This window comes from Limanda limanda, chromosome 3, assembly GCF_963576545.1.
Source record: "Limanda limanda chromosome 3, fLimLim1.1, whole genome shotgun sequence".
Lineage (NCBI taxonomy): Eukaryota > Metazoa > Chordata > Actinopteri > Pleuronectiformes > Pleuronectidae > Limanda > Limanda limanda.
In genome coordinates this window covers 5,362,414-5,386,974 of record NC_083638.1, presented here as the reverse complement: position 1 = coordinate 5,386,974, position 24,561 = coordinate 5,362,414, and the positions used below count along the sequence as shown (strand labels likewise).

Genomic DNA, 24,561 nt, shown 5'->3' with positions numbered 1-24,561 from the left:
GACACAGTTTAACGAGTCGATCAAACTGAGACGCTCTGGTCTACGGAGGATTCCCTGTTTGTCTCACCAGCTCGTTCTATCCTAACCACTGCATCTGTGGCTCGGCCGCCCGTACGGCTGACTCGTTCCCTTCCTACCATAGGCCGGCCCGAGAGGGACCCGCCCTCCGATGCTTTGTTGCTCGGAAACGGAAGCCCGTGGTTGGCAGCAACCTTTGAAACGTGACAACATGGCCGCTCCGCTGTGATGCAATCGGTCCTGAAGGATGCAGCCCAGGGGACGAGCCTCCAGAGAACCTGTCGGAGTCCTGCACACCACACACAACAATCCATATTGACCTAACCAATCCAAGCAACTCAGTTTCATCCCGTCTGTTATTCCAGAAGTTGTGGTTTAGAAATGGAACTAAACCCGATAGATTACAGGCAGATTAGGAGCAAAGCCACGATGTCGCCTGTGACGTGTGTTTCTGAGTCGGCCTCTTGTCCACGCAGCTCCGTGCCCTTGGCTGAGCGGAGGAACAGAGAAACTAATTACTGGCTCAAAGGATCCTAAATTGAATCCTAAATTAGAAAGGGAACACCTCCCATCGGCGGCCGGTGGAGCAGCGGACTCCCTGACTCCCTGACAGTGACAAGACTGGAGGAGGAGGAATTGGGAGTGAAGTGAGAGAGAAGGACGGATCAGTTGCGTTCTCATTTGAAACAAGTTCACAGAAAGGTGAATATAAGGTCATTTTTCTATTTGTGAGTGCAGCCGACTGACAGGTACTGAAAGAGCAGCTGCTGCCGCGACTCAGAAACTACAACTTACAGCACGAGAGAAACACATTTCATGTATTTGAAAGTTTTTACATGAGCTGCAAGAACATGGAGATGGAACAAGAGACAGAACATTCTCTGAGGAACCCTTAAGTGTTTTAGATGAAATCCCTAAATGCCCAAATTAACAAACTATAATATATACAAATATTCAAGTTTACACTGGATATTGAATGCTTTATAAATACACTGCAGAACACAACTGTCTAATACTGGGCTCTATAATAGATTTGTTAGGCAAATATTAAACTCACACACTGTTATACTAGATTTATTTTCATATGATCATCTTATATCTCTTGATTTCCTTTTTAAAGTCATATCTTTGGTTTCGCAGGACATTTATTCCATGTTTGAGTATCAGTCCCCTTCATTAGCGTCAACAGGCAGATGTTTCTAATAAAATCTCACTGATAAGAAACCAGATGAGAGTTCAATGAAGTAAATCTCAGGAGGAGGAGGAGCCCAAAGCAGAGCTAAAAGAAAAGCAAATATCACACTAAAAACTCAGCAGTTGTCCAGAGATAAGATTCAGAATGAAACTTTATGTTACTTTGTGTCTCCTGAGCAACCGTTTGCTAACTCGTGAGCAGAAAAAAACACCTTTTAGCTCAATGATATTTGGCGGTTGTGTGTATTTATAAAGCTTCTTATGGCCCAGGAGCCGTAAATCAACACCAGCAGCTTATGTCGACAAATATTTACAAGCGGACACGTTGCTGGCAGAACCAGAGGACAAACAACATACACACGGCTGGTTGAGTGAGTGACATGTGCAAAAAAAAGAGTTCAAGTCCCTCCCATTCACTGGGTCGTCCAGCACACACTGTGCCTCTGTGCCAAATCCATCGCAAGACTGATTCCCAGGATTACACTGCTCCTGTCTCCAATCCTTCTTATATAACACACAAGTATATACACAGGCATTCTTCTGCCGACGTAGAGAGACATTAAATAGATTAGAACACTTTGTTAGTGGTATAACTTCAGCCATTTGCTGAACACATCCTTTTGTGAGTCTGTTTGTGTGCACGTGTTTGTGCACATTTGACCATTGTTTGACATCAAATGGCAGCTGAAATAAAAGTAAAACAAAATAAGTGCTGTGAAAATAAATCTCCTCGGGCTGTAACTCATGACCACGCACAGGATACAGATGGTGAACGAGGGAAAACAAGAGCAAGCAAGTGTTACAGCATAGCCTGTGAGTGTGTGTGTGTGCATTTGTGTGTGTGTGTGTGTGTGAGATTTGCCTGAAGTGTCCGTGTGTGTCCTCCTCCTTGGGGGGGTCCAGGTCCTGAGTGGAGAGCAGGCCTGTTTCTTCGCTCTGCTCCTGCTGCTCAGTCATGCTCCTGGCCCTGAACACACAAGCACACAGCTCGATGTTAACAGCAGGAATCGCTCCACCGGACTTTCATGTGCACTCGTTCGACAACAACACAAAAAAGATGTTTGCGTTTGTTTCCCTGATTTGGCTCCAGAATAGAGTTCGTCCTGTGAAAGTTACCGGGGGGCAAACCAGGTGGACTCTTGTCTTCAAAATCAACACGGGCGCTGATGCAACATTCAAAGTCTGATTCTGCTGCTTTGCACTACATTAAAAAATCTCTGCTCAGCTAAAATGAGGCCGTGTTTGTGTAAATGGGGTCAACGCTCACCCAGATGTAGGAGGAATATATAACAGCGCCTCGGAGGTTGTGCAGATGGCTGACCTGACCGGTGCTGGGAGCTGACGCAAAGCTTCTATAAAGAAAAAAATCTGTTACACTTCACCCCGAAACTATTTGGAAGCAAATGCCTCACGAAACCAAACGAGAGCCGAAGAGAGAAGGAGAAACGAAGGTGGCTGGTTAGGAGACGCATAATTAAAATGAAGGAATGATTCATGTGAAGAAACAGAATCACAGCTTGATGGATGAAATGTGGCTCAGGTCGTTTTATCGGCTCAATGCTGTGATTTGCATACGTTAGTAAATTACAGTAAATGGCTTCTGGTGGAAGGAGAACGAGCCGTGAAATGAAGCAACGGGAAAACAAACAGGTGTGACCCTGAGGTTTTAGTTTGAGGTCCCCACATGAACCTGATCACCAACACTACAATGTGACTGTGGACTTCATTCCGGATGTTATTTAACACAACTGATAAAAGAACGGTTTTATTATCAGTGTTACATTCATTGATATTAGATTCCAACTGCTCATCCATTACTTTGAGCTGTTTGTGGTTTATTTATTCATTACCAAATTTTCAAATCTGTTACTTTTATCTGTAAATTTTAGATAGATATTGTGTTTTATTAACTATTTCAACAGTTTAATTTGAAGCAAACATTGTTTTCTGTTTCTCTGTTGAACCAAAACCTCAACAGTCAACTACATCAACTATTAAACCATGATTATTTTATAATTATAATTTCAATTGTTTATCTGATACCTTAAATTATGAGGTAACTGTTAAAACCATTTCCTCTTTACGTGTAGCTGAAGGATCAACTGTTAACTCATCTATCGAGGTCAGATCTCTTAGTTCTGTTCTTACCGACTATTTTAATCATCTCCATAACTTTTTAAATCATCTCATCTTCATAAATAAGGTTTATCATTATTATTATTTATTATATTTTTCATCAATTCTACTCAACTTTTCCTTTTCCACAACCTTCCAAACATCCTCTAAAGTCTCCTCACCCCCGAGGTTCACTTTCACCTGATTGGAAAATACTGATCAACATGAGAATGAAGAAGAATAAAGCTGGTTTGACCCTTTAGATATTCACTCTGTTGTTGTCGGCCTCTTGCAGCTCGAGTCCTGGAAAGTTTTAAACCTTCTATTATGTAACTTGTTCCTCTCGCCTGCACAACAACTGTTTCTTTATTTTTTTAAAAACGCACACACGCACGCAAACACACACCGGCCCTGTGCCGTGTTCTCCTCTGGGAGACGGGAAGTCGTTACCACCTGTTCTGGTATAATTACAGGTGCTGATGGGAACAGGCTCCCACATGCACTCACCAGCGTATTATCTCTAATTGGCCAGAAGCTCTACGTCAGCCGCTGACCTGCTCAAACAACAGGGACTTCCTGGTTATCTGTGATCACAGGGAGCTTGAATGGGAGATAAAGGGCCTGTGGTCACAGATAAGGGAAGTGTTTGTGGAGTCTTTTCACCTTAAGCCTGAGGTTAAGGGATTCAGGTGGTGGTGGTGGTGTGGGGGGGGGTCTGACTCCAGATGTGGGCCTCAGGTCAAAGTAAAGGCTCGTGGTGCTGCTGCAGGGGAAAGGGTTCGATTGAAGTATTCAAATATAGAAGAAATCTGTTAAAACAACACAAATGTATATAGGGGCATTTGAAAAGAACTTTACCTTATTATAGGTTTTAAAAATCCTGATTAAATCTATGAGGAGGTGAATTTAAACTATTTTACTAGAATTGGGGAAGTGGTATTCTGAAATTAGCTCACTATGTAACACAACATATAACAACTATGTATCCATGACTTTTAGATTAGCCTACTTATGCTAACTGTCTATAAACCATAGAACCAAATATTCCATATTAAACAAGTAATACTAGTTAACAAGTTCCTATTTTACAAGAATTGAGAAAATGGTTTCAATGAAAAACATAAAAAGGTGAAATTATTTGCTTGGTCGTTTTACTGTGTGAAAATATGACATCATTTTGCAGGTTTTACACCATTAACCAAAAGTTTCTGCCTGTTTGTAGAAGCAAAGGAAATCACTGTGACACAGATCCAGCCTCCAGACACATATTGGTTCACTTTCATTTACTCAAGCGTGACAATCAGATTGCAGCGGCATAAAATTTGCACAAGATTGTGACCGGTCACCGTCGGTCAGCTGCAGAGTTTTTAGTCTGGGTACAGAAAAACATAAAGCACGATGACCCTTTACCTGAAAGAATGAACTGAGGTTTGGAGGGTTAACAACAGTCAATTTAATTCCACTTGTAACAGTTTGTTTAATTCTCTCTGAATCGTGGATTTAACGAAAAGGCTTTAAACAACCGCTCAGCGCCTCTTTATCAGATGTTGAATCTAAACTGCACCAATCAAGATAAATACGTTTCAGGCTGATTGGTCCCACTGCAGTCTGAGTGGGACCAATCTCTTCTCCTCCTCCTCCTCCTCTTCTCCTCTACTCATATCTTCTCCTCCTCCTCCTCTTCCTCTCCTCATATCTTCTCCTCCTCCTCCTCTCCCTCTCCTCATCTCTTCTCCTCCTCTCTTCTCCTCCTCCTTCTCTATTCTCCTCCTCTCCTCTTCCTCTCTTCCTCCTCTCCTCCTCCCCTTCCCCCTTCCTCCTCCTCCTCCTCATCTCTCCTCCTCATCTCATCCTCCTCTCCTCCTCCTCACCTCCTTCTCTCCTTATCTCCTCCTCCTCTACTCTTCTTCTTCCTCTCCTTCTATCCTCTCCTCCTCTCCTCTTCTTCTCCCTCTCCTTCTATCCTCTCCTCCTCTCCTTCTCTCCTCTCCTCCTCATCTCTTCCTCCTCTCCTCCTCCTCTCCTCTTCTTCTTCCTCTCCTCCTCCTCTCCTCTTCTTCTTCCTCTCCTCCTTCTCTTCTCCTCTCCTCTCCTCTCCTCCTCATCTCTTCCTCCTCTCCTCCTCATCCTCACGTCCTCCTGCGTCTCCACATTTTGTGCTGTCACAAGACGTCCTCCAATCCAATAAACTAATCTCGTTAAGGTCCTGGGATTGTTGCTGAAGAGTCACTGCTCTCTCTCTCTCTCTCTCTGTGCGTCTGCTCGCCCATTCCTGAAGCCCTTAACGCTGAGGTGTTGTCACAATCTCACATCGAGTCCATTCGTCCAGCAGCACGTTCGATATCGTTTATAAGAACATTTTACTTTGTGTACACATGCAGTACAAGCTGTACTTGTTTGTCCCTGTTTGTTCTCAGGTCCTCACGTGAAAGTGAAAGTATCACATCCAGATAAACTTAATCACAAAGTGTTATTACATGCTCGTCAATAACAGCTCAAGTCTGGGCTTTGTGCAGAACTGTGAGATTTACACAATTTAAGGAGAGACACAACTTTGTTTTTACAGTTTGTGTGTATGTGTGTGTGTTAAAGCCAAGGTTCAACACAATGTAAAGCTGAGGGTGAAGTCTCAAACAGGAGGTTTATTTCATATGTGTAACTTCAAACTTAGTAAAACTGCTTTTGGATCTTTAACGAACTATTTGCAGACTTGGCACCAGTGTGATTTCATGTTTCTCCTCAGTCATGATCCCTGGATTTTTTTGCACATTAACTCGTTCACTAACAGAGTCACGGCTCAGGAACAGAAGCAGCGACTCAGCTTGAGTCCTCCTGAAATAACGTCTCCATTGTGCGAGTGGCTCAGTTCGGCCTTTGATGGGAAGACGTGTGTTTTTAAACCAACACACGTCTCTGAATGTTCAAATAAATGAGAAGTACATGGAGACACATACGTGACTGTTCAGTGTGAAATACAAACAGGATGTCAGGGGGAAAGGAGAACAAATAGTTTTAAATAAAGCCAGTTTGTTATGTGTTATATTTTTATAATTATCTCAAATAAATGAATTTATCAAATTTTAAAATATCTATTTGTCTTTTGGTCTAAATCTATTGAGAAGCAGAAGGATCTTTATAACTTTGTGTAAGAAATGTTACAGAGCAAACTATAAATAAGTGTCAAAATGAAAGTGTGTAACTGTAATTATTATGTACGTGTTGTAGCACTTCCATATTTTGAAGTTATCTTTTAATATCAAAAGAAGAGAAGTCAAGTTCAAATAGGAATTGAAGCCGTTCTTCAAGATAAAAGTGTAAAATGATTCACTTAGAGAATAAATAACTGTTCACTCTGCAACAAGGGACAATACAAAAACAAATTCTGAAGATGTTGAATCACACGTCTCACAAATTGCAAAAGTCTGTTGTGGTGTAATCTCTTGCCTGTTTGAATATGCACCATCATTTAGTTCCTCTAACACTGGAATAGAATTAAGATGTTAGAGCATCTGACACTTCTCTTAAAGTTACTCTGAGAAACGTGAAGTATGAAATGTTGCTGATAACAAACATCATTAGATATTCAGTTAAATTAACTAGATTTGAATGTGCAGTTACTCTACAGCTGTTCGTGATTCTCCTGGTAGAGATATGATCAACAACCATCTTCAAACACGTCTCTGATGATGATTTTACTGAGGAATTTAACAATTTTAACAACTGTGTCGACACAAGATGTTTTGAACCCAAGGTGACGTCTTCATATCTGAAGTAACGTGTTGTTTAGTCTAATTAACAGTGGAAAAACAAAAGAGAATTTGTACTACGATTACAACAAGACTGCTTGAGAACTATTTACATCTTCTACCATTACTGACAATACCTCTCAATTCATTTGTCACTTTCACCTTCATCTCTATCAGACATTTTCTTATGTATAAACACTTTAAACATAGACAAGTTCCATTATGTCACAGTTTCTTCTAAACAATGTTTTGAATACTGATATTTTGTTGATGTTCTCAGTTACTCTTTATTTCCCCTGTTAATAGTTTTATTTTGTAGTTTTACTCTTGTTGAGGGTTAAGAACAGAGGATCTCACACTTTGTTAAGATCCATGAGACGAATTGTGATTTGTGAATATGAGCTATACAAAAAAAATACACTGTAACATGAGTAAATATTCATATCGGAGAAGCTTAAAATGACTCAACACGAGTGAATCAAATTAATTGTTTAGTTATCCAATTAATTAATTTTATACTTCATCCCCCCACTGATCACTCACCGGTGCTCTTAATTTCTAAAGGTGTAATTATTATAACTGATATTTTGTTGATGTTCTCAGTTACTCTTTATTTCCCCTGTTAATAGTTTTATTTTGTAGTTTTACTCTTGTTGAGGGTTAAGAACAGAGGATCTCACACTTTGTTAAGATCCATGAGACAAATTGTGATTTGTGAATATGAGCTATACAAAAAAAATACACTGTAACATGAGTAAATATTCATATCGGTGAAGCTTAAAATGACTCAACACGAGTGAATCAAACTAATTGTTTAGTTACCCAATTAATTCCTCTTTAATTTTCATCCCCCCACTGATCACTCACCGGTGCTCTTAATTTCTAAAGGTGTAATTATTATAACTGATATTTTGTTTATGTTCTCAGTTACTCTTTATTTCCCCTGTAAGTAGTTTATTTTGTAGTTTTACTCTTGAGGGTTAAGAACAGAGGATCTCACACTTGTTAAGATTCATGAGACAAATTGTAATTTGTGAATATGAGCTATACAATAAAAATACACAGTATGAGTAAATATTCATATCGGAGAAGCTTAAAATGACTCAACACGAGTGAATCAAATTAATTGTTTAGTTATCCAATTAATTCATCTTTAAACATCCTCCTCCACTGATTAAAAACACACATTCACCCTGTTCTCCTCCTCTTCATCACCGGTGCTCTTAATTTCTAAAGGTGTAACGGAAGCTCTGCGCCTCCTCGCGCCGCTTGATTCCGGTCTCCTACCTGGAAGCTCCGCGGCGCACGAGACGTTTTCAGAAGGTTCGCCCCCCCCACGACACTTCTCAGGTCCGCGACCCTCGGGTCGGTCATCGGGAATCGAACCCACGGAGGAAATGAGTGAAGCTCCGGCTCCGAACGAACCATGAAATCCTGAGAGACGCAGCGGTGACCTCCTCCTCCTCCTGCCGGTGTGTGTGTGAGTGTGTGTGTGTGTGTGTGTGTCTGTGTGTGTGTGTGTGTGTGTGTGTGCGCAGTGGGTTGAGCTTCACCTCCTGTTTACTCACTGAGGATTAAACTATTTTCTTCTCACACTCAGAATAACCCGCTGATCACTCAGTCACGTGTTCAACAGGAAGGAGAAACAAAAGCTGTTTGAGAGAAAACCAATCAGCTATTACTACGTTATAACAATAATACTACTAATAATTATAATAATACTTCTCACATAGAGTCTTACAGGACATATTAACACAGTAAAATCGACTAAATCAATATAATGTTAAAAAGGTTGAAGCATCTTTAAGAACATAAGAGAAAAGACGTGGTTGAATAAATAAAACGTTTTTTTAACAGGTCACATTTTACGTGTTTATTATTATTATTATTTATTATTCCTCTTTCAGCCCCGTCCCTTTGTTTATAATAATATAGGTTTCTGAAACTCGTCAGCAAATAGACGAGTTTCAGAAATAATCGTCTTTCAAAATAAACGTTGAGGTGAAGTTTGATCTTTGTGCGACGAATTTACTGGAAACTTTCCTCATAATTTCATAAATATTTGTAGGTAATTGACTGCAAATTCTGAGGCTATTTCCAAAGTCCGTTGTTTGGTTTGTATGTTTGGTTGGTTGTTTGGTTGTTTGTTTGGTGGATTAGTGGTTGTCTGGTTAGTGGTCCTTTGGTTGGTTGGTTGGTTATTTGGTTTGGTTGGTTATTTGGTTGGTTGGTTTGGTTGGTTGGTTGGTTGGTTGGTTGTTTGGTTGGTTGGTTGGTTTGATTGGTTTGGTTGGTTGGTTGGTTGGTTGGTTGGTTGGTTTGGTTGGTGAGTTTGGTTGGTTGGATATTTGGTTGGTTGGTTGGTTATTTGGTTGGTTTGCTTGGTTGGTTTGGTTGGTTTGGTTGGTTGGTTTGGTTGGTTGGTTTGGTTGGTTGGTTATTTGGTTGGTTTGCTTGGTTGGTTTGGTTGGTTGGTTTGGTTGGTTGGTTGGTTATTTGGTTGGTTGGTTGGTTTGGTTGGTTGTTTCGTTGGCTGGTTGGTCATTTGGTAGTTTGGTTATTTGTTTGTTTACCAGCAGGATTGTACAAACAGAACAGATTTTACAGGAAACTTGGTAGAAGGTTGGAACTTGGGCCAAGAGAGAACTCTTTTCTCAGAAATCTTTCTTTAGCCTAAAAGTTCTAATGATTAAGTATTTAATATCAAATGGCCGCAAATAGTAGAGAAATGAAAAGTTAAAGAAAATGTGTTTTTATTTGGATCAGTTTTTTCTTTCCTCTCCAAACAATCATCTGTTGATCCCAGAGTTTTATCTTGTGGCTCTTTGAAGGCGTCCGACCTCCAAACCAACTGTGTGAGAATAGTTCAGACGATGAGGAATGTTGGTGACAGAGAATTAGACAATTGACACGGTCAACTTATCAAAAAAGTTAATAAATATCAAAAGTGTTGCTATATTGACAGAAAATGATTCAGTTATTCCAAAGTAAATCTTAAGGAACTGACTGTGACACTTTTGTTTCAGGACATTATAAACCTCATTAATTTCAGGAGGTGGTGATAGTAAACAAACAAGTGTCATAACATCAGGATCTGGTGACATGATGAAGAAAGAAACTGAATATAAGAACTGAACACCGTCCAGGAAGTAGAAACAGAATCTCCCACATCACAGACGACACAAATAAAGATGGAATAAAATCGTATATAAAGAAATCTCAGCTAAAAACCTTGAGCCACTTTCCTCCCGGTCACGTTACAGTCAGATCAGACTCGGGGGCTAAAGACAGAACTGTGTTTCAGTTTGTCTCAGTTTCAGTTGCACACGGGTCCTGGAAAAATTATATTGCAACAGCTGCTAATGAATATAAACTTGTGTAACAAACACGACACTGTTGTTGTGTTGGGTCACGAGTTCACCTCCTGCCGAGAAGCTGCATCTGTCCCCTTTGCTCCAGAGTGCAGGTGTAAGGAAACGCTCAATATACCGAGTCTGGAGAAACCATCAGATGACCCGTGCTGCTCTCTGACCTGCTGACTCAGCACGATGTTAATTCAAACCCGACACTGACTCTCTCATTGTCACTCATCTCTAAATGCGTTTATTAATTTCCCTTATGTCGTCTTTTGACCTGAAGCCTCTGCGTTTTTTTAATCCAGAGGCAAAAACACGTTAATTCACTCAAACTGGATCTCAAACTGCAACTGTACATATATAATAATAACTTTAGACTAGGGCTGGGCAAGTTAACTCGTTTTAATCGAGTTAACTCAAGTGATGAGTTAACTCGATTGTTTATCTGCCAATTATTTTCTTTTTTCCTGTTCTGCAGCAGTCAGCAACAGACTTTCACAAAATAAAAGCCTGACTTTCACAATAAAACAATAAATAATCAAACCTGAGTGAATGCGAGATAAAATAATTAATCGAGTTAACTCATCACTTGAGTTAACTCGAATAAAACGAGTTAACTTGCCCAGCCCTAATTAATTTCCCTTATGTAGTAATTTGGCCTGAAGCCTCTGTCTTTTTTTAATCCAAAGGCAAAAACACGTTAATTCACTCAAACTGGATCTCAACCTGCAACTGTACATATACAATAGTAACTTTAGACATTTGATTGTAAAATATTTCATTGCATTTTTCAGTTTTAGAAGCTTTTTTCCAATTTGAAATCTTGTTTTTCTGGATTTACAGACAATAACTGTTAAAATCCACCACTGGTGTTAAAGTTTGTCCCAGTCAAAGTTGCACCTGGACCAGTTTAAACATCTCACTCTGGATCATCTGCCTCCACCTGCCCAGTGTAACCAGTGAGCAACATCCCCCACCCCCCCCCCCCACTCTGCACCTTCTGCTGCTGACTGACCTGGCTCTGCTGGCTGCTATCCTCTGGCTGCAGTTACCATGAGGCGGGCGGCTGTGGGGGAGCTGGTAGTATCGGTCCTGGCCGGCGGCCTCGTCGGCGGGCAGGGCCTTAGGGCTGGCTGCGTAGATAGTGCATCCCATGAACACCTCCTGGAAGTCGACCCCTCAGCGTCCCACGGCGAGCGGAGCAGAGGCGTCTTCCAGGGATCCGTCCTCCGAGCGGCCCGTCCGGTGCTGATGCCAGCCAGCTGCTCTGTGTGGAAAAGCCACTGGCTCAGCACTTTGCTATCTTAACCCCTCCTTCCTCCTGAATCCATCCTCCAGCCAAACTCATCCTCTCTCTCCCACACTCCCTCTCTCTCTCTCTCCCTCTCTCTCCCCGGCCCTCCTCCCTCTGCAGAGCCTGGAGCAGAGAGGATAATCAGATTTCAAATTTACACTCAACAAAATCATCCCCAGCGTAATCACTGCCAGTCACTGATGTTGCATTATGCTAATGCACACAACATATCCTCAGTGGGGCAGTTAAAAATACCCACAGATAAAGTTGGAGCAGCAGCAACGTGATGAACTGCTGAGGGCGGCTCCGGCATAAACCTCAAGCTGCAAGTGCAACGATCATTTCATTTTGCAATCGTTTACTGTTTTATTGTGAACAATTGATTCCATAATATAGCAATGTCCTCAGGAATTTTTAATCGCTTAATTTGTCCCAAACTCAGATAAAACGACATTTCATTTTATTCCTACAAAGTCCAGAAAACGTGAGATATTCCTTCAGGATTATTGAGTTTGACATATTTAAAAACATGAGATTAAACATTAAAAGCTCAGTTTTATGTAATAATTATATGTATTAATAAAATAATGTCTGAAAAGCTTTTTCCAGAAATAAAATCATAAAAATTATCAATCAATAAACTACTTATAAACTACCTGTTAACAGCTTCTCCCTGATTGGTCTATTCATTGAAGGATTGATGAGCAGAAGCACATTTGTAGAGGGAGGAAGCTTTGAGTGATTATAAGATGAAATAGTTCTGATATATTGTGTTTATTGAAATTTGTATTGTGTTAAAACTCATGTAAACACTTCATGCAGCTGTTTCTAAATGATCCTCTCTTCAGGGACACTGCTCTCCTGTGGCCAAAACCCACAGTGCAGTTTATAGATCCTCCCAGAATGAACACTTAAGAATATGATATACATTTATTCACATCACATACTTCTTGTTTTCTAGTGACTTAAGTGTATATTGAAGACATTTTTATTAAAAAATTAAATCTAGGAATTTGTTAAGTCCTCAACTCACCAGAATTCTACTTTGCAAAACGTATTGCTACTTAAAGTAAAGTTTAAAATGAAAGTTTCATGTTAGAGTTTATGTCTCAACTCTCACAGCTGATGGATGTTTATTGTAGGAGCCAATCAGAGCTCAGTTCTATAAATAGGAACCAGACTTCGCCCGACGTGGAACAAACAGATGAACGGTTTCAAAGTGCTGAGGCTGCGAGTTGCTGCAGTTTGTAACTCCTGTTCCTGAATAAATTGTTTGTATGTTAATATTTGGAAACGTGGACACAATAAGAGTTAAATGAAAATAAATTGGACTGTATGATGGAGCAGCATCTCCTGGGCTGCAAGCAAAACCTTTAAGATCAGTATTACTGAATTATAATCTGTCTGATGTGTGGATTGAATTTTAATAGTTTGGTCAAAGGATTTTTGAACAATTGATGTAACTAAAGTGAGTAAATTAAGTCACTCTTAAACTTGGACGTATTAAAAAGTATTTTTGAGGCTAATTGGCAAACGTCACAAGGCCCAACTCTATGAAAGTTATGGCTGTTGAAGTCGTCTTTATAGATCTCAGACGAGTCGTATAGACCTGGTTTATAATTGTCTTAATGAAAGAATTAATAATTCTTCTTTCCAATAACTTGGTTTGATCTAGAACTTGATTTGTGAAGATACAGATGTTTGTTTTTGTGTCTCTAAATTTGTTTTGTATGCATTTGTATATATTTTTCTAGAGTGTAAATGTCAAATTGTTTTCCATTGTGGGTATTTCCTTTAATTTGAGTCACCTGCTGTCTGTTGCTATAATGAGCAGACGATGTCACTTCCTTTTATTACCACTGGCCTATACAACATAAGTGCATTTTTATCCTAGCCATGCATCAGCCAGACAACTAAAGGCTTTTAATTTATTTTAATTGAGTATTTGGGTTTGTTTCCTTTCATTTTGCATCAACATGTATCATCGCTGCCCCTTGTGGGATTTTGTGTTCTCCATACGTTCCTAAACAGACGTTCTCCTTTTTCCCCCTTTCAATAATTCAACAGTGTTGTTATCTCAGCAGCACGGCACCGACGGAGCAGGAGCCACGGAGCAGTTCCCAGGACAGATCAGTCTCATAAAAAGATTTATTTTTTCCAGCCCAAATTTACAAAGGCAAGTTACAGAGTATTGTATAAAAAAGAACCATGGTAATGTACACTTTACACAAACTCCTGACGGGAGGGAGAAAGGAGGAGAAAGAGGGGGAGAGTTCTGAATTTCTCACACAGAAAGAAAATGAAGACATTGTAAACATCCTTGCGAGCACCAGTGGAGGTACTGTAGGGAGGAGGAGGAGGGTGAGGAGGAGGGCGGGCGGGGGGGGTTTGTGTGACAGTAGGTGGGTCAGAAAAGGACAAACAAGCAAGTGTCTCCGTGTTTTCACAGAAGAATGTTCAACTAGGCACCAATTGAGACAACTGCTGGCCAATAAATATACTCTTCACCATGAAACAAATACAGTCCTGCAAAATACAAGAGCCAAGCACTTTCCAATATGTTGATAGCAAACATTACTTTTTCTGGCTTTTCATACACTTTTTTTAGTAATATATGATTTTTCACTGGGCTTCGCTTACTACCGAGATAACATGACTACTCTCAGCGAGAGAACAAATGCACTTGTCACAACCATTGTCTGATAAATCTATATGTATGCAGTCAGCTGGTACTAAAACCCATCGACTTTAAAGACAACATCACAGCTGCCTAGATTACCCTCACAGATTAAGTACAAGTCACACACCACCACATTCAGCTTGTTTCGCGGCAGCCGTTCTTCTTTAAAATGCGCAAAAAAAAAAAAGGGGGCGAAAACCCTCTGTGAAGAATCCGAAGGGACGAGAAACCGGCGACTTGTTTACTTGGAATGTCCAAGAACCTCAAAAACGAAGCGCTGCCGTTTCGTGACGGTGAGAAATGTCTCGATACAAAGGTCCCGAGGTGGTTGGACATGAAGACTCCATCGCTGTGGTGAATGGATAACAATGAACTACAACATGGTGGGAGGGGAGCTTTAACGTGATTGTAAAACCAATACAATCAATGAAATTCAATTTAATGACAGTGTTCAGAGGAACGTTCACAACCCACAACCGCTCAGTTTTGGCATTAAACCTTCAATCATTCTCTGTCCTGATCCGGTTGCTGAATGAACCGGTTCGAAGCGGATTAACAATGTGCCGATCTCACAACCGCAGACAGGAGCTCTCTCAAAAATCAATGCAAAAAAAGCACATGGATAGAATTTCACTTACAACCCCTGAGGTTCGAGAGACGTGTAATCTAGAGCGGACAGAGGAACGTCTGGTGGGACACTCGCTCTTTGTGTTGATTCCAAATCAACCAGACCGGGTTTAGTTTTACAGAGTGGCACCACCAGTTTGAGATCCAGAGCAAAAAAGGACTCGAGCAACCAGCTTCTGTTCAGAGGAAACTTTGAGCCTTCTGACTTCAGTCATGTGTGTGTGTGTGAGATCGAGTTCCCTCCCAGCTTCTCCCCGGCTCTTCCTTTTTAATGAAGTTCATTGTCTGTGTCGGATCGGTTCGAGTTTGCTCTGTGGTCGTAGCAGCAGAAAGAATGTTCCAGGGGTAATTTCATGCACTTTTTGTTTAACGTGCCAGTAATCGAGCATTTCGGCGCAGGCAGCGACCAAACAAAGACCACCGGTGTCTGATCAGACTCACTGACCCAGTTTTTTGGGGCTGAACCAAAAACGCTAGCTGCTGGCGAGAGAAGCCACGCTAACGACTGTCTGGGATGAATGTGTGTGTCGTGGTGAAGTCACAAAAGCAAGCGAAGCACCAAGAGAAAGGTTCGGTTTCCCACAGCGGCTGAATCACCTTTTTGATTTCTCTTATTCTGACCGAGTTGTCAGTTTGAAATATTATTGAATCGGAGATATGAACAGTGTCAGGGTCTGGAGAACAGTGGAATTCTCTCCCTGCACTTTGACATGAATGGGGAAAAAAATGCACTGAGTTTGTGATGTTCTGAAAAAAGTTACTAGTTTGACTAGATTAAAAAAAAAAACAATAATAATCTGCAGGGACGTAAACTAAAACTACTGAGGACGTCTGTGATCTGAGAACAAAATGCTAAACGCTGTGAAAACGTTTTCTTTCACAGTGAGTTTTTTGAAACAGTTGCATGCTGGGATACGTAGGAACACATATGCACATAGGAGCAGGAGAGAAAAGTCTATTTTACAGCAGAGGAATACATGCGTTGAGTGGAATTTCACATTGTTGACAGAAAAAAACAATCCAACCCGATGAGCTGAATGAAGCTTGAGGCCCGAAGTAGTGAAGACAATGCCCTGTGAACCGGTCGCTTGCTAATGTGGCTTCACCGTTCGAGTTTGAAAAGACGGACGTGGACCGAAACGATCGGGTGGGGGGGGGAACCAGGACGAACCCCAGCATCAGACACATTCAACAGATGAACACAATGATATGGAACTGAACTGAAATATTACTGAGAGAACAAGTAAAACATGAGTAGTGTTTATTCTCCATTGAGGTGTGTGCGGTCCCTTCGCAAAAACATGACGACATCATCCCTGAAACATGAACGGGGGTTCAAAGAAGGTGGGAATTAACAATGACGGTTGGGGAAATGATAAACTTCAGTCTCAGGCTCTAAAGTCTCTGAAGGAAGCAGCGGTTGCCATATTCCCCCACAAAATATAACCAAACATTTGTCAAGTCACGGATATACGGTTTGTTTCACGGCGTTCATGAGAGAGAGACAATGAGTTGAAATCATTTTTAGTATGATTCAGTCTTTAATTTAGTTTGACTCCTCTTTTTTCCCCCCTTCAGCCACCCAACTCCCCCCAGAATCACTGCCACTTTCTTTCTGCGTGCGACAAAAGAACAATGCAGTCAAAAAGGAAAAAAAAAAAAAACAACAATAACAACAACAAAAGCTGTTCTGGCAGTCCAATAGTCTCTTCTTGCATTGTATGTGTTGACAGTGCAAAGACTAGGTAATCAGCGGGTTGGTGTTTCCTCTGCGTGGTGGGGCAGAGCCATGGCTTTGAACCTGGGTTAAGATCAGTCCTGTTACAGTCCGAGGTTTAGAGAGAATTCAAGGGTCATTTACGACGGGGGAGGAGAGAGAGAGACAGAGAGAGAGAGAGAGAAAAGAGAAAAAAAAAATCATCTGCCTGTCCTTTTTCAGCAGAAGAAAATAAAAATATAGATAGAAACACCATTCAACTGATGTCTAAAGGTAACACCCAGGAGATCGTCTTCTCATGTGAGCCAGTCACATGAATCTTTGCAGGGTTGAGGTGTGACGGTCGGGTTTCCCTGCGGGAGACACAAGAGGGAACATTGGTTTATTGACTTTTTAAGAACGCACTGAATGAGATTTAAGACCTATGTGAAGGAATATAGTCCCAGAATGAAGGGAGTATAGGTGAAGGAGATAATATGCTGCATTATCTTATAACTACAGACAGACATAGTATGTTTCTATTGTCTCTTCCACAGCAAAACCATGTGGACTAAGATACATTGTGACTGGGATGTTGGAGGCGAATAGCTTCCAGTTCTACGTAGGTCTTGTTTGTAGTTCTATTACATCGTGCTAATATCTATGTCGCTGAGATAGAACTACATCACGAACAGATTACAAACTTTACATATACTTATTTTAACTGATGGACGTAGCATCAAGCGAACATGGACATAATCAAAACCTACATGACCATATCTAAGTGGTAACATAATATGCATACTATTTTAAAATGTATAGGACTTTTTAAGGATAATGGATAATTACTTTTCTGGTTTTTATGTAAACATTTTAACATTTTCTGTTGAAACCCTGGAAGTTTTAGAGACATGAAATGAAAAGGATTTAATAAATAACTAGAGTAATGTACCAACAATTGCAAGAAACAAAATAAACACTGGAAAAAGAATTCTATTGAAAAAAAGGAGAATTCTAGATACAGCTGGCAACTGAGTTTTTTTATAAGTTGTACTACATAGGGGCTTCCACTAGATGTCAGTGCAGGCTGCAGCATCTGTGTGCTCTCTGCTCCATGTCTCCATTATCAGCACAGTGATCCTCTTGTCCTCAGAGGACCACTTAGAATGGATGAGCTGAGGGGCTAAACGCCGGCCTGCATATTGTGCTAGACTGCAGCAGAATAACAAGGGTTTGGTTTGGCCGGGATCTGTTTTCTTTACAAGTTGCTGCCTCCGAGTCAGTAACATAGATTGTTGAGAAGAGAAAGACGAGAGGCTGGAGGTTCTTTTCCCCCCCATCAAATCAAATGCACACGGGATAAAGAAACATTAGATTTTTCTACATTACGTTCTACATCTGAGCCAGTGCTCATAATATTTTAACTGGAGCTCGGTGCCTTGTTTGTTTGCAGACGAGGTTCTGCCACCTGCACTTGTTAGATCTGCAAACAGTGCTCTGTGTTTACCTACGTGTCTCAGCGGGCGTGTGTTTTCTTTCACTGTCGGTCTTTTGCCTGTCTCTGCTGCTGAGGGGATTTCACTGCTCTCACCTGGGTGGTGAGTGGAGGGGGGGGCGGCTGCTTGTCGGCTGATAAGCAGAGACCTATGGCGGGTTGTAAAACGTGTTACTAACAGCGATAATGCCTCATTTAGTTCTAAGCTTAAATCGCTCAATGGTCATCTGCCATAACTTAACAGCCCGCATCTAATCACAGTGCGTTAAGTATTCTGGACTCAGGGCCTGGTTGTATTTAAGTAACTGTCTGGGATCTATTTTTTGAAGGAACGGTTTGGTGCAGTGGATCCAGGGAAGACACACATGACACTGACTGACCTGTGGCATAGGACAGGTCGTATTGCCCTGAGAGCAGAGGGTATCCCAGGTGGTGGTGCGAGGGCATGATGCGCTGGGAGGGCGAGGAGCGCGGCCGGTCCACGTCTCTTTCCCGCTCCCTCTCCCGCTCCCGTTCCCGGTCTCCGGACGCTCCTCGGTCCTGCTCCCGCTCCCGGTCGTGGGGCGGCTTGTCGCCTACCGTGGGGGATTTGCTCTTGTATTGGCTGGCGTGCTGATGCAGGATATCCAGGGCTTTGGAGTCTGTTGCCGTTTTGGTGACGGTCGGGCTGGCGCGAGACTTGTCGCCGCCCTCCTCGCCGCCGCTCATTTTACCTCCATATGGAGAAAAGGGATAACCTCCGGGTAGATACGAGCCTGAGAGGGATGGAGAACATGTTTTAAATGTATGTTTATACAGAATCGATAAAAGAATGATGATCATCGTTAATAACTCTCACCACTTAAGATTTTAACCAACTCCTTTCAATCGTGTAGACAACAACACACACTGTAAATATAACACTTTAATTTATATCTACGGATAAAAGCACCTTCAGCTTTGTGCCCGTGTAGATGTTGTACATACGATATCAATAACTAACATTCTGAAAGACAATTTAAGCGATTGTGTTTTTAAAAAACAAGAGAAATGTTGTAGCTTCTGATGTCGTGCACCAAGGATTAAACTACTTAGTGGAAAGAATATCACACCTCGGATGCACTCAGCTTGTGAATGTCACCAGTTCCAACACATTTGAAAAATGTGTAAATGGTAGACTGCAGTTTTTGGATCACTCAAACAGCTCCACACTACCAATCACACCCACATATTCCCTACGCACACATGCACTGCTTGATCTATCCACAGCATCAACAGGGGCAAGTACTTCACTGGAGAAGCCAGGGATCAAACCACCGACTTTCCAATTAGGGAGAAACCCCCGCTTTACCACCTGAACCATTGCAGACCCAAAGATGCATTCAAAACCTCTGACGTTTACTATACTTTGAGTCAATCTAATTCCATACCTGGGTAATTCTGCATCATAACTGAGGGCATGCCCCGGTATCCAGGGTGGTTGGGGTCATAGCCTTGTCCATAGGGATAACCATGCATGTAGGGCATGTATCCTTGGTGTTGCGCTAGTGGTGATGAAAACTGCATGTGGGGATTAGAACGAGAGTCTTTGCTCAGAGCCCGGTGGTCCTCAGAAGAGATTCTGGGATCACTACTTTCTTTGCTGTCCTCCTTGGGCGCACTTTGACTGTCCTTGGCCCGAGGCCTGTCGTCCTTTAATTTACGATCCCGTTCCCGTTCTCGGTCCCTTTCGTCTTTCCATCGAGGTTGCTGGTGTTCGTCTTCTGCTTGTGGCTTCTGGCCCTCGGGGAATTGCTGAGGAGGGAGAGAGAAGGTCATCATGAGCACAAATCAAATCAAGCTCTAAAACATTCTCACAGTAGATTCACACTGTTCTACTACTGTTATGCTACATTGGTATTTACCTGTCTGTACCATACGCCCTGCTCCATCCCTGCCTGGCCTCTGGACTCGAGTGCTTGCTTGGAGTCTTCCTTTCCATGGTGACCCCCTTCAGTCAGCTTCATCTTCAGCCCCTCAGCTTGCTGGGACTTTCCGTCCTCCACCTTTATGCTTCCACTGGATTTGGAGGAGAGCTCAGAGGGCGAATCCCTTAATTTTCCCGGGGGTTGCGGCGTCTTTCCCAGGTCTGACTGACTTGGGGCTTTGGAGAGGCTTGGGGGCATGGGGCTCTTCTGTTTCCACTCCTCCTTCATGGAGGCCTCCCGCTCTTTTATGGCCACATCTGACTTCTTCTCAGAAGCACGATGCTGTTCAGCCATCTGTCTCTGCCGTTCCTCGTACTGTTGCCGGTAGGCTGGGTTGGTGTTCATCAAGTGGTTGTGGTAGGCCTGATCGGGATGGTATGCGTATGGGGGGACGTACGCATACTGGTTGTAGTAAAGAGGTTGCATGTACATGTTGGATCGCTGTTGAATGACTGACGGTTGCTGCTGTTGCTGTTGTTGCTGCTGCTGTTGTTGCTGATGCTGCTGTTGTTGTTGTTGTTGTTGCTGCTGCTGCTGCTGCTGTTGTTGTTGCTGCTGCAGTTGTTGTTGTTGCTGTTGTTGTTGCTGCTGTAGCTGACCAGGAACACCAATGTCAGGTTTGCGATCTTCATGAACCTCAACCTTGACTTTTTCCTCAATGTGGTCCAGGTCTTCTTCTCTTTTGATCTTTATCTGACCTTCAGCCCCTGGCGTGCCTGGATTGGACCCGCTGGCACTGGGGTTGACGTAATTGGGGGAGTAATATGCATCATAGCCGGCGTAGTAGGGGGATTCTTTGTTGGGTGGCGGATTGGAGAAAAGTGCTTTTTTCACACTATCCCTGATGGCTTGTTCCTCCGTCCTCACTTTGACACCGCCTTCTAGCTTCCCTTCACCGTCCTCCCCAGCATCTGAAATGTCAGAATAAGCCGGGCTATTAGTTTTGACGGAAGAATTGTCAGCACCATTTTGGTTTGCGCCATGAAGTGGCGTGAGAGGCTGCGGCATCCCACTACCATCTATCCGACTGGCTACACCAATAGATGGGCTAGGGGCATTGTCTGAAAAGCTGTAAATCTTGTCAGCCTCAGCCTTCATACTGGCCAAGCGACTCTGATGAGGATCTGAGGAACCATTGAGGAGTCCTTCCCCCTTAATACCTTGATCACAAGGCTCAGCATATGGAAGCTTACCTTCCTCTAGTTTTCCACCCTTTCCCGGAGGCTTGGGGCTGTCAGCTTCCTTCGCACCATCCTTTTTCTTCTTGTCTTTCTTCTTCTTGTCTTTGGAGCTACTGGAGGCAGAATCTACAATGGCAGGGGGTTTAGGCTGAGTCCCTTTCATTTGAGGACTCTTGGGAACACCTTGTATCATTGGGGTAAGCCCCGGGGAAGAACTTGGGTTTCCAGGAGGATAAGCGTACATCTGCTGGGGTGCTGTAGTCGCGGGGCCGATGGGCCTCGGCGATTTCATATTTTTCTGGGCCATTTTATCGGCTTTGAGGCTGGCGCTACCCTTTTTGGACTTTTCCGATCCTCTCTTATCATCTATACCATCATTACTGGCCTCATCGGTGAGACATGCCCCATCCTCACACCCCTCCATCGGTGTACCTGCTGTGTCTGGATCTGTCTCTGCCATTTTCTTTTTACTCTGCTTTGAACCAAACTTGCCAGGAGACGGGGAAGGACTCTGAGCTTCAAAGTTCCTGCCTTTCGGAGTAACCGAACGGGCTGGAGACAAGGATCCTTTCTGAGAGATAGATGCTCCATTACAGTTCCCTGGTTCCGGGTGGAGAGTTGAATCCTCTCCATATTCACTGTCTGCATCTATCTCCAACTTGATGTCATCATCGTTATGGGCACGGGCTTGGTGGTACTTGAGACCATTGATGTGCTTGTACTTCTTGTTGCAGTTAGGATGTGGACAATCAATAAGAACTGGAGAAGGGCAGCTGCGATCGAGGGGAGGTGGAAGTGGCTCAGTCTTAATGGAAGTGATGGGCAGACCTGTTGGTCCCAGCCCTCCGCTGTTGGAGTTTGTCCGCATCCGTTTGTTACCTTTGGTGTCCTCTGAGCTGGAATTGGGCTCCATGTCCGAGGCCGGTTTGGTCTTGCGTTTTCCAGCTGAGGAGGGACTCGCCTTGATGTCCTCCGTGTTACTGTTGGGTGGCGTGCGGCGCTCCGACGGCGTCTGGCTGCCCCTCCGGCCCTTGCTGTTGGCGGCAGCACGTGTCTTGTTGTTGGTGGTGCCCTTGTTGTCTGATGAATTGCTGTTCTCGTTGATAGGGGTGTTGCTATTCGGTCTCATGCGCTTGCCTCGACCGCGGCCATTCCTCATCTCCAGATCACTTGTCGGGGATTCACAAAACCTGGAGAAGTGTTGAAAAATCACAGGTAAGAATTAACGATGTCACTGTATCAATGGTTATATCAACACAGCTCAGCTATACAAAGGAAATGCTATGATCCCATAATATTTCTGGGAATTTAAATAACCTTTTATGAATGTTGAATCATCTTGAAAATGACCAACAGTATTTATTTTAGAATACAAATGTTCTATAATTGATCTTAATATAACAAAGATTAAACAACTGTAAAGCTAGCGATCTTATATCACATACACCTGACACCAATGACGACAATACTAAGGACTAAATATGACAAAAATAAATACCAAAAGCAATGGCATCAACAATATGAACATTGTTTTGTCCCTGTCCTCATTAAATAACAATCTGTTTTTTGTAACTGTAAGTGAGTAAGCACTTGTTACGGAGCCAAATGGAAATGCTAACATTTGAAGAGACACAGTCATTCAAATACTTAAAATTGCAGATTGGCCTTTTCCTTCCATAACAGTGATGTAATTATCTTTCGGCGCTGCGGTGGTTAGCAATCTGTGACTAAGAGAAGCATCAGGCTGGAATGACACAGCTTCCACCACGAGTCTCTCCAAACAATTTCAGCCCCAGCAGGGGATGTGAACACAGCCGTAGTCTGACAGTGGTGGAGGAATTTAGACTCATTACAAGCCCAAGTTTATATTCACTCCATTGAAAGCTTTCTGAATTATTCATGGTGAGTCCCTAATGTAGTCGTGCTGCAAACTGTAAGACTGTGTTGGTGCAACTACAGCCCAGCAAACCTCACTTACTGAGCATCATTGTGATTTACTGTGATACATTAGTGTGATACAGCCTCTCCTTGTTTTCCATTAGCGGTGCTTTAATCTCGACTTTTTTTCTTTTTCTTTCATGCATTGCACTTAAGGATGCATTTCAAATATACATTTATATTTACACTTGGACACAGAAATCAAAGCAGCTGCTTGGGAGTACATCTTATACAACCTGTGTATTTTGCATAATACAGGCAAATATCCAGAAAAAGAAAATAAAACCTCTTAAGCTGCCACCCACATAACTCTGATCTAAGAAATTGCAGCTTGTGTGATAGAGAACGTTACACAGTGTTGAGGAAAAGCTATCAGGCCAATAATTGGATTCTGCAATCTGGCTTGTTAGAGTAGCTTTCTATTTCTACTGACTCCTCCTGGGATATCAGCCTTTTCCAGTGAATCCTGTTTCTCTAGGCTCGAGATAAAGACCAACACGGACCTGGAAGGTCCAACTGCACACTGGTAAATAGGTGCATTATATCCTTGAGTTGAATTCTATTGCAGCAGATTCATATCCCAGAGAATATGAAAAGGTTAAGAGAGCGAGTGCAGCCCGGATACAGCGAATGCATCAGTGAGTCATAGTAATCACGGCTCCTCTACCTTGACATTTACAACTACCATGTGTGACAGTGAATTCTCGGTACAGTGCAGTGATTATGCGAACCCCGTGGATGTAGCAGAGTAGTTTAAACAACACCTAACAAGTGATGAATCATTAACATAACAAGTGAAGATTACACGATGCATATCTCAATATCCCCGCCCCCCCGCTGCATTCTCCAGAGGAATTACAAAGGCTCCTTACCTGGGGGGAGCCCAGTCATGGCGAGTGCAGTCCAAAAGGGTTCCCACGTACGTCTTGTTTCTCCAGGTAACATTGACCACCAGCATGCCTGGGAGACAGAGAATCAAACAGGTCATTAAGTTTGTGTTAACACCGTCAATAATACAAATTACACACAAGAAATACACTTCCTTATTAAAACCCAAGAGAAAATGTTGTGCGGTGAGATTCCTGTGTTACTGCGTGCACCGTGTGAGCACACTATCTGCTGCATCAGCATGTTGATCTTTGCTAAAGGGTGTCACATGCACGGCAGTTATACAATCCCCCAGATCCTATTTTAATCGCCATCACACAGTAAAGCCGCAGGGGCAAGGCTGACATATCTTCTAAACGACTTGGAACACCCTCAGATGCAGTCAGT

At 42.5% G+C, this 24,561-nt stretch overlaps 2 protein-coding genes across 3 annotated transcripts in view; both read right to left on the bottom strand.

Annotated features, from left to right (window-relative positions):
• The window catches only part of gramd2aa (GRAM domain containing 2Aa), a 37,001-nt gene extending 25,417 nt beyond the window's left edge, over positions 1-11,584 (bottom strand). The window contains exons 1-4 of the mRNA XM_061068586.1: positions 11,441-11,584; positions 8,361-8,550; positions 2,480-2,564; positions 2,075-2,179 (exon numbers count right to left, since the gene is read on the bottom strand). Coding sequence (XP_060924569.1) covers positions 2,075-2,179; positions 2,480-2,564; positions 8,361-8,550; positions 11,441-11,584 — 524 coding nt within the window. The remainder of the gene's footprint in view (positions 1-2,074; positions 2,180-2,479; positions 2,565-8,360; positions 8,551-11,440) is intronic.
• Positions 11,585-16,274: 4,690 nt separating this feature from the next.
• The window catches only part of LOC132998765 (zinc finger protein 609-like), a 66,852-nt gene continuing 58,565 nt past the window's right edge, over positions 16,275-24,561 (bottom strand). Inside the window, exons 4-9 of one of the 2 annotated variants that reach the window (XM_061068511.1) lie at positions 24,159-24,246; positions 21,361-22,538; positions 20,105-21,078; positions 19,631-19,994; positions 18,602-18,976; positions 16,275-17,100 (exon numbers count right to left, since the gene is read on the bottom strand). In XM_061068511.1, coding sequence (XP_060924494.1) covers positions 17,057-17,100; positions 18,602-18,976; positions 19,631-19,994; positions 20,105-21,078; positions 21,361-22,538; positions 24,159-24,246 — 3,023 coding nt within the window. In that variant the 3' untranslated portion in view covers positions 16,275-17,056. Of the gene's footprint in view, positions 17,101-18,601; positions 18,977-19,630; positions 19,995-20,104; positions 22,539-24,158; positions 24,247-24,561 lie in introns of both variants that reach the window. The other variant, XM_061068510.1, reaches the window with a different exon arrangement.